A 10,229-nucleotide genomic window follows, 5' to 3' on the forward strand; every position below is an offset into this window, starting at 1 on the left:
CTTCTAGTTCTAAGCTAATACTAGCTGCGGCGGGTGTGTGACCTCGTGTTATGTGCGTATACGATGCACAGTCGAGGGGTGCGAAGCGAAAATAAAAAAGAAAGAAAGCGATCGTTGTATCACCGATTTCGCCATACAGCAGCCAGTCTTATCACTGCCATCAACAGTTTGACGCTCTCTTTCTTTTTCTTTTCTTTTTTTTTTTTCTTTTTTGCACGCGTTCTGGCCGATCTCGTTCTAGTTGTTTTTCCTTGGGACTTAGTTCAATGGGAGCAACGATGTAGAGATCGTTGACTTCCAGCGGCGTGGACAAAGATACCTGGGAGCGTGCGTGCGCGTGCGTATGTGCGTGTGCGTGAGCGTGCGTGCGTACGTGCAGCGGCCATTTCGTTTCAGAACGGATCAGATTTTACTGCGGGCGCAGCTAAGTGCTCGAAACTGGGTTTGCCGTGTCTCTGTCCTTTCGGTTGTGCGGCCGTCGTCGTCAGGCTAGGTATTCATCCTCAGTTTCACTTCCGTAATATAGGGCGAAGAAAAACAAAACTTTGCCCGTCGCTCCGATATAGAAGTGCGTTTCTTTTCGACTGTGCAGTCGGGAGCTGGACGCACTAACCACTGCGCTCTTGCACTGCTTCAGTGCTTGTCACTGTGTACGGGCTTCCGCGCACCATGCTGAGAGTGGTAACCTCAGTTACGCGTTATGTTAGGTTATGTTATGTTATGTTATGTTATGTTGTGTTATGTTATGTTTGTTTTGTTATGCTATGCTATGCTATGCTATGCTATTCTATGCTATGCTATGTTATGTTATGCTATGCTATGCTATGTTATGTTATGTTATGTTATGTTATGTTATGTTATGTTTTGTTATGTTATGTTATGTTATGTCACGCGATACGTTATGCGTATCTCTGTAAAAAAAGTTGTTCACCAAAACTTTAACGGTGTCCCCTGTGAGAGCCTGCTGCTGTCGCTGTAAATGGGTTCGAAACCCGTTGTATCACTGAAGTCAGCTGGTTTGCTTACTATTAGTTTATTTGATTCACGCCTATGAGAACGACAGGGTACGGTTTTTACGTGCAAGCTGAAAACAGCCGCCGAAATCAAAAGTCAATACGATAATTCCTTGTGAAGCTAACTATGTATTGCTTACGCAACATATGAGTGCATGTAAAACGAGTTCACTAGAGGTGAAGTTCGGGCTAGTTGGTTATTCATCATCGTGAAATACCAGCGAGTAAAAAACAAGGGATGAACGTAAAGAGACACACACCGCGCTGTGTATGTCTATTTACGTCCAGAAAAACGAGTCTATTCCTACAATATTGTTCTTGTTTTCTACTTTCTTGCTTCTTTTCTGTTACCGCACATTTTGTTTCATTTTCTAAGCAAAATTTGTCAATTTCCATAGCTCGAGCTGCTCGCTTGCCGACTGAAAAAGTTCGGCAGCGAACGTACTTGACTGCAGCATGAGCTGTTAGGCTATGCGGATAGTGTCCATTTCGTTGACTATATATATATATTATAGTCCGTTGCCTCCGTGCACAGTCGTTGCAGCACCTGCTTGCAGCTCGCGTTCACCAGACACGCTGATTGCTGCTGTGCAGAATTCGTTTTCTTGTGGAAGAGATAAGAAGGTTTCTTACGAAATATACATCTCTGCATTGTTTTATTTTAATATGAGCGTATAAGTGGCATTTGCTGGTTATAATGGATTATCTTCAACTAATAACGTTCTTCTGTGTTCTTCAAACTGCATGTCAGTTGTCGCTCTAAGAAACGTCGGTCACGTCGATCTGACGGCCACCATTTCCGCTCTATATTACGCAGATACACTAATACGATAACTACGAATTCTTGGCGTTGCGCAACGTGCGACGCAATGACTTCAATAGCGTGCGCAACTCTATGGCTACAGACTTGTGAATATTCTTCTACCTTTTCATTGGTTCACTTCGTAAACTTCTCAACACTGTTTTCAGCAGTGCGCTATACTGTGATGTTGCGCGCAGTAATTAAGCACACACACTAATGACTCAGATATTAAGTGCATTGTACGATGCGGATTCACAACTCCTGCATTTGCGTCCTTTTTTTCTGTCTTCATTGGCGCTTAGCGGTTACTATGCGCATGCTCACCTGTATGCCGTGGTGGTCAGTGGCTATGGCGTTCCACGGCTAAGCATAAGGTTGTGTGCTCGATTCCCTGCCGCAGCTGCAGCATTTTGATAGGAGCGGAATGCAAAAACGATCGCGTGCTTAAATTTGGGTGCACGTTAAAAGCAACCCAGGTGGTCTATACATTGTCCAGGAGACCTCCACTACATCTCTTATGGCACCCGTGTTTCTTTGGGACGTTAGGCCAATTAACAGTGTCCATCGATGTAAGGACACGCGTAACACACGACCGTTAAGCATTTACGTACGGTGTAATCGGTGAAAACCTAAGAACGCCGTGGCAAATAATATTCTCAAAAATAAATTGTAAAGATGCGCCGCAAAATTAGGCCCGCTTATTTTCGAGACGTCATGGTGGAGGCGAATTTCTTTCAATATCGGAGCCTCTCGGTAACTACGCTTCGGAGTGCGTAAGCGGTGGGCGGAGCACGTACTGAATCGTTAGGTTATCACCTACAAAAAATCTGCGCGGATTTCTGCCGTTATATACACGTAAAGAAATACGTAAACGCGCTAAACTCCCCAACAGTTATGGTTATTCAGTAGGCATGTACTGAGTCGAACCCTTTGTGTTTCTATATAATGACAGCATGCTATATATAATGACACCTGTGGACACGCCCAAGCGATTGTAGAGCCTATAATGGATAACACTGTAAAACAGTGGCAACGAGGGACAATTGCTTCCCTGTGTGTGTCGTTCAGGGCATCTTTCGGGTCCTCGCTAACGCTTGTGGGTATTTTCGAGCTTTGCTCACGTGAGCCTCCCAGTACAACGACCAGCTGCTTCCGGGCTTCCGCCTGTTAGGCCAACATAACAATGCGACCGCGGAAGAAACTCGGTCTACCGCGATGAGCTTTTGCTTTCCGCGAGGGGTATTTCTGGACAGTCTTCCCAGCACTTCCTCGTGGCGTTTCCGCGCTTGGAGGAAGTTGACCGGCAGCTTGTCGTCTGCGGCACAATCCAATGCCGTTGCGCCATGTTGTTGCGTAAAGAGGAAAACGATAAGCGGTTTTAAAAGCAGACAAATGCAAAGCATCGCCTTCCGTTTAGTAAAATCTTACGCTTCTTTGCGTTGTTACATAACCGCATTTCTGAAGTTAAGGACAACGCTGTACACGGAGAAGGAAAACTCCGTGGAAATACACGAGTATCGCGGAGCTACCCTTTACAAAGATTATTCTTATCGCAAGTATTATGTCATACACGACACCAAACGAAACGGCGCCCGGCAGGAAGCTGTTATCGCATTGCGCCGTTTCATTCACCTTTACACCGTCGGGTATAGCGGCAAGCGCGTACAACGTATTTCAGAAGTGTTTTCGGCTTTGCGTCGAATGGTGTCACAGCGCCTGCATTACGGTGCAACACTCAGCATGGCTTTCCAGTGTGCCCACTGCTTAACTTCTACCCCTGAGAAGCACTGCAGACATCAAGCGCAGCAGTGCTTTACCGAACGTTCCACATGTACACACTTATCCCGCGTACTCCCGTAGTTGTTCGATTACAGCAGTAGTTCTCTTCAAACCTTGTTCCGTTTTCCTTCTTTTAATGTATCTCAAACTCCTTGCTGATGGAGTAGTTATTAAATCTATGGTATTTCACGCGATCAGTATGATTACGGCTAGCGCCCTCTACAGCAAGTCGAACAGAACTTCAAGCTACGTATACAGAGCCCGGCAACAGGTGGCTCCGGTGCTGGGTGGGTGATGGTGATGGAGGAAGGAAGACCTAAGGAGAGGCCCTGACGTCACCCTTTGCGAAGCTCAGTGACGCTAGTGACGCCGGAAGTTGGCGTTACGTCACCATCTTGTCGGGGCAGATTCTCCTCTCTTGTTTACATTTCTCGTCTTCGGCGGCAACCCGCGAAATCACTCCGAGCTGCACGGACGGGCGCTTGCCGTAGTGATCCGACCAACGGATCCAATCGCGGTGCATACCATCGCGATACCGTTTCCTAAGCCATTTTGTCGAAGTATTTTGTTCTAGCGCTGAAATGGGTTCATAATGAACTCCCCAAGTTAGACTGTGAGGGCGGTCCCCCGCTACTCTTGCTGGCTTTTCTGAAAATAAATCTGTGCATTCCCAGTGCACTGCAAGAAAGGCACAGTCGATTACCGGCAGCACACTTTACGCACATCGTGACCTATAACTGCAGTGTATGAGAGCAAACGCATATTGTGGTCGTGGCTTTATATGAATCGTTTTGCTTTATTGAATCAATTTCGGGCGGCCGCGCACCGCGGATATGTGGCCGGCCACAGCACGCCGGCGAAGAGGCCAGCAGAGGAGAACGTTGTTACGCGTTTAAATACACTGACTGTGGCCTGAGATAAATTGTTCTCACGGTACGTCGTAGGTGGGGTTACCACGGTAAAGGGGGGAAGGGGGGGGGGGGGGGGGATGAAAGAGGTTCAAGGGGCTAGCGTTCTTTCTACCACGTTATTTTATTTAATTAAGGCAGAACGCTTTTTTAACGAATCATGACGGTAGAGCTGATAATTGGTAGTAGTAGACTAATCAGTATTTTAAGCAAGTATATTAAACCACATGTTACAAGGGAGTTCGGCCTTGTTTGTGCATGTCGAGCTGATCTTGTTGCGCAAACAATACTATAACGAAGGTGGACACAGGCGGGCATGAACGAACGCTGTATAGAAGGCCAAAATGTGTCCCTTGTCTTGCGGGATTATACATTCAATACTATATTTAAACGCCTATGGCATTCTGTCACCGCGAATAAAAGCATAATTAATGTGCGACTGGCCGCTCGAGGCACTTACGGTTATTCGCGAGCTTCTTGCGTGTTCGGAAAAACACTTTTATGTACCACGTATTGAGCAACAGAAAGCTGTATCGGGAGTTTTTCATGTTGCTCTACAATTTTTTGATTGACACTTTTCATGTAATTATAATATTTGAGAAGTTGAATAATTAAGAATAATTATGTAATTAGGCGGAATGCAAAAATAATTTGAGTATCTCCAAGCGACGGCAAGCAACATTGCTTTGGTTCTGTCCAGCAACGTGGGATTTGCATATTTTAAAATCTTGGTGCATGATAGTTGGGACTCCTGTATATGCGCATCATGTCCGCTAAAATCCGGTACAAACAATATCCAGTGAAACTACTAGGCCAACCATGGCTTCCACATTCATTGGGCTCAGCGTAATTTCTTTCCAGGATGAGTGCCTGCCTGTAAGAGGGGAGGGGTTGATCTGGAATGATATTTGGGGGGTAGGAGGGGGGGGGGGGGATGTCGGCATCCTCCTGGGGGGGGGGGGGGGGGGGGGTGTATAAATCCCCTGTCTGCGGTAAGGAGAGTCGGCCCTTATTTACTCACAGCCAGCCGCTTCTTTCCCATTCTTCCACATTGCTGTTTTACGTGCCACAAATGCATCGTCCGCTGTCAAAAGCAGGAACACTTCACAGCTGTCCCTGACCTGCAAAGCGTTTATCGTACATATTCTGAAGCGCAGCGGTTTCAGCCTGTGATGACACGTTAGCACGAATCCACCGAAGACGGCAAATAGATTCCCAGATCATCCTTCGTACGTGGCGTGGCACGTTGTGTACAGCGTTGCATGCGCGCTCGTTTCACGCTTTTTACTTCTTCCAGCTCCCACCTGGCCACAACAACAACCGGGAGAGTACGGTACACAGCGGAACAAAACACGGAAACTAACGCAATTCTGCGCACACGACGCCTTTGCCACGGTTGAGACCTACGGGGCAGCACATGCACGAGCACACACCACCGTAACAAAACCGCCATTGTGCCCCGACAACATGGCCGCTACAGCGAAAAATACCACGTGACTTCCTCCATGCTTTTCTCCTACCACGCGGAAAGGGTAAGGCCTCTCCTCAGTTTTTTTTTTTTTTTTCTCCATGGTGACGGCGGAGGAATAATGGAGCCAAGGAGCGACGACCAAACAGCCAATGCATGGTTCCTTATTCTAGTATAACACAGCCAGGAAGAAATGTCGAGATTATTATTGCGTTGGAGTCGCCCAGTACGCCCTGCTCAAAGGGTCGGCTCAAAACACAACCGCTTCGGCACCGGTTCTCAAGCTGGGCGCCTGGGGTTGGAGCAGTATCCTTCCGTTGGTTAGGAACCTGCCGTGCACTCCATTTTGCAGGATTGCGGCGCGACTAACGCGTACATCCCTTGGCACTGGCGCCGCCACGATTTCATTAGGAGTGATTAAGAGTGGCCGAGCAAGGAATGTCGCTAGAGCATGGAGTTTTTAGAAGTGTGTTTTGAACCCGTGGCATTTTCAAGGGGCGTCTACCGCATGCTTGTATTAACATGTATTAATATGTTAGTGCGTAAGCATTTTAGGGCTACTTCCCTCGGAAATCTGTCCGTCCGTCTGTAACGCGTGACACGATGCCCTCGGTAGATTTACATAGGGTCCTATCGCGTTATATATGACAATGTCTTATGACTACGTATAACTATACTGAGATTTATTATTATGGCTGTAGAACACTACAGTTACAGTCGGCTCAGAAAGAAAGTAGGCGACTACAGTCGGCGCAATAAGTAACGTTACCATTTATCACCTAGACGAAAATTCTATATAAGACAGAAAATTAAACGATTTCATTTGGTATTTCATAGGAAAGCATAAAGAACACCTGCAGCTGTTGTAGCAGTGAGCGCAAAAAGAAGGCACACAGTACAGTTGCCATTACAATTAACTATACCACGCAGAATGAAAGCAGTCCACTACAGTTGTCAAAAGTGACTATATCATACAGTTAGTGCATGATTAAATTTTGTAGGCATGCATTGACGTTTTGACTTTTCTGAGTTATTCTGGGTGCTCTGTTTGTTTTGTTTTGTTTTGTTTTTTTTTTGTCTTTTGATTGTAAAGTGATTCACGTGATCTGCGACGTCAATTGCTGAAGGTACTTTTGTTCGCCTCGGTGAAGGAATTAAACATCATTGGTGTTAGTAGCGCCCTGTGCGTCCAATGTGCCTTCTTCTGTCCTTGTGTTTCCGTGCGCTCAACCACCTTTACCCACTAGGGCGTTTCTGCAGTAATTTTCTTTAGGCTGTGTTTGGACATCAAAACATCCTCCCAAGATACGCCCCTATCACTTAGCCCGAGCTCCTACAGAGCGTTCTTGGTGCCTTGGGCAAGACCAGTTCTTAACAAAGCTCCGTGAACATCGTATTTGATGATAGACGCAGCAGCGTATAACCCCCAGTTCTAAGCAGAATTAGAATTGACCAGAATGGAGTTAAGAATTGACCAGCTCAGGAAGAAGCGCTGCCATGCGTTGTTATTATCAGCTGCGACACTGTGTACTCTTTTATGGGATATCTAATGTTTATACGAAGGAGGAAATCCCTCCATGGCCCCTGTATGAAACAAAACAACATGATTATAATGACGCTAACAACTTCACGGTAACAGTGACGTTCACAGTTCAGAGGTCTCTAATCAGCCAGCTACGTACTTACAAGTAAATAAAAAGTAACAATAAGGACCAACCTTCATTGCGCTACTGCACCAAATAAAGCTCGCTGTATTGCAATCCATATACGGGATGATCATTTCAAAGCGAAGCTTTATATGGCTAGGCGAAACGAAAAAGCGTCTGTCCGTCACTTCTGTACAGAAAACTATCATCAGCAGCATTGGCTCGAGCGTCGTCGTCTTCTTCCGCAGCTGGCTCGTTGGCGCCCCTCGGGTTGCGCTCGTGCTCGGCACTAGCTCGTGCCACTGCTCCCGCGTTGGTCGTCGCCTTCTTTTACAGCTGGCTCCATTGCCGCTCATCCAGCGAACTTATAATTTCACTTCTCTTCTGTTGTCGTAATGGGGATGCCGCGTTTACGGGGGTATGAGCCATTGCTTAAGGGGGTATGAGCTATTGCTTAAGGGGGTATGATCTGTTTATTGAATTACCGTAATGGACATAATTAAGCTTGAAGCAATTTAATTACGAAGAATCGCAAACGGCAATGGCAGACGAATGCTGCTAACCACGCCGCCGAGCAAACTCGAGACATCGAACGCAAGCGACAACGACGGACGGCGGCCATACCGTCAGTGACGTTGTTCCTCTGCATCGCAGCCGCACGCCTGTGTAACCTCATTAAGAAACACAAAGACGTAACCACTAATTCAGAAATATTTTAATCAACCGTGGGGATTAACCCAGTCGTAAACACCGGGTCCGCACGTTCAACTTCGCTGGTTAACCATCTGTACGAAGTGCATCGGCAGTGATTTTTTCGGGTTTTCCGGAATTTTCAAGAATCGCCAGCGGCAGGTAGCACAATTCTTGTCCTTGAGCTGGATTATGCGAAGAGGCGGACATTACTAGCAGGATAAATCAAAACACATGTTCAGCTCATTAAAAAGATCACCAACTTCCTAATTATTTACTTCACGGGACATATTGCAATTTACGAATTGTAGCCGGTCAGGTTGCAAAATCTATTCACTTGAAGTGAATCAGCAGGATGACATCAGTTTCGAGATAATATTTTCCGGAGTGTGGGACCAAATACATGGACGTTTCAGTTGCTTTTTGTGATTCAATGCGTAAAAAAGCGTTTTGTTAAAAATGTAAGTGCAGCAGCGGTGCATTTTTACGGCGAGTTTGATGGGGCATATCTCCAAACTGGTGTCATTCTGTAAATTCATTCCAAGTGGATACGCCTTGCAAACTTACCGGCTAGCAATTCGTAAATTGCAATATGTCCGTAAAGTAATTAAGAAGTTAATTAGTGCATTTTTCTAATCAGTTGAATATGCGTTAGGATTTTTCGAGCAAGTAATGTTCGCCTTTGGAATGATGCAGTTCAAGGACTAGAATTATGTTATCTGCAACAGGCGAGATTTAAAACATTCCGGTAAACTGAAAAATTATCACCCCGTGTAACATAAGCTAATGTCACTTATGCTACTTGAGACGTATTGCTAAGTTAAGCAAACACATTGTAACGTGCCTTGGTCACGAGGAACGTGAAGTCTTTATAACAAACAACTCGTATAGCTTCTGACTAAATTCAATGGCTATTTCAGGGTGCCTGTGCGATAACCAAATCGGCTGATGTGCTCGAAGTAGCTGTTCGAGCTCTTCACGTCCTTTTCTAGCCTGTAGTAGTCGAAGTCTTCGTGCGTGCCCCCATACTCCACAGGTATCACGTCAGCTGGAAGTACACCGTGAAGCTTTTGCAGGTCTCGGCCCATAAAATAGATCTGAAATAAAATCGAACGATATTTGTTTTTCTAGAATAGTTTATAAGCCACTTAGAGGACAGTCTTGCTCCTAAGTATAACATAAACATACGATTAGTTTGGATCACTGCTCTAATTGTAGGCTATAGCTATCAGTGTACATACATGCCCAAGCCCGTCAATGGGGCGACATGCAAAAACTCTCGTGTCCTATGCATTGGGGGCACGTTAAAGATATCCTGCTGGTCAAAATAATCCGGAGTTCCTTCACTACGGCGTGTCTCATAATCAAATCATGGTTTTGCAACGTAAAACCCCAGAATTAATTCATTCATTCAAGCCCGTCAACGCATCAACCTAAATAGCTTGCGAAGGTTTCATTGCGTGGTTGCATTAAACTTACGATAGTTTTTCTGCGCTCTCTGCCCTTTTTTAACGATGAACTGCAGCACTGTATGTTGTCCTAGCCGTCTCTAACTGTACTAAATTCAATGGTTGTGTCCAGCACGCCCTGCGCGGTCGGCGCACGCTTTGTTGGCGACAGTCTATTATTTTTTGTCGTCAAGCGCTTAAAAAACATCTTACGGAAGCCATTCGATGTCGTTGTCGAAGAAATCAAGTAGTCGCTGCGATGCATGTAATGCTGTGTTCGAGCAGGAGGGTGACAAAATCTGGCATTTGCTAGAATGTGGCATTCGCGGTAAAATACGACGTTAGGTAAGTACGGGACGGATCAGCACTGGTAAATGGTCAGGCACGATGCAACCCGATTGTGGAAAGAATGCAGAGAGCTAAGGATGGAACAAAATATTTTATTGCTTAGTGTCAGGCCGCACGTTTGCCTGAT

At 45.8% G+C, this 10,229-nt stretch overlaps 1 protein-coding gene across 1 annotated transcript in view; it reads right to left on the reverse strand.

Annotated features, from left to right (window-relative positions):
* Positions 1–8,987: 8,987 nt before the first annotated feature.
* The window catches only part of LOC119448658 (uncharacterized), an 89,978-nt gene continuing 88,736 nt past the window's right edge, over positions 8,988–10,229 (reverse strand). The window contains exon 16 of the mRNA XM_049666450.1: positions 8,988–9,403. Within this exon, the coding sequence (XP_049522407.1) occupies positions 9,218–9,403 (186 nt within the window). The 3' untranslated portion in view covers positions 8,988–9,217. The remainder of the gene's footprint in view (positions 9,404–10,229) is intronic.

This window comes from Dermacentor silvarum, chromosome 4 (genome assembly GCF_013339745.2).
Source record: "Dermacentor silvarum isolate Dsil-2018 chromosome 4, BIME_Dsil_1.4, whole genome shotgun sequence".
Lineage (NCBI taxonomy): Eukaryota > Metazoa > Arthropoda > Arachnida > Ixodida > Ixodidae > Dermacentor > Dermacentor silvarum.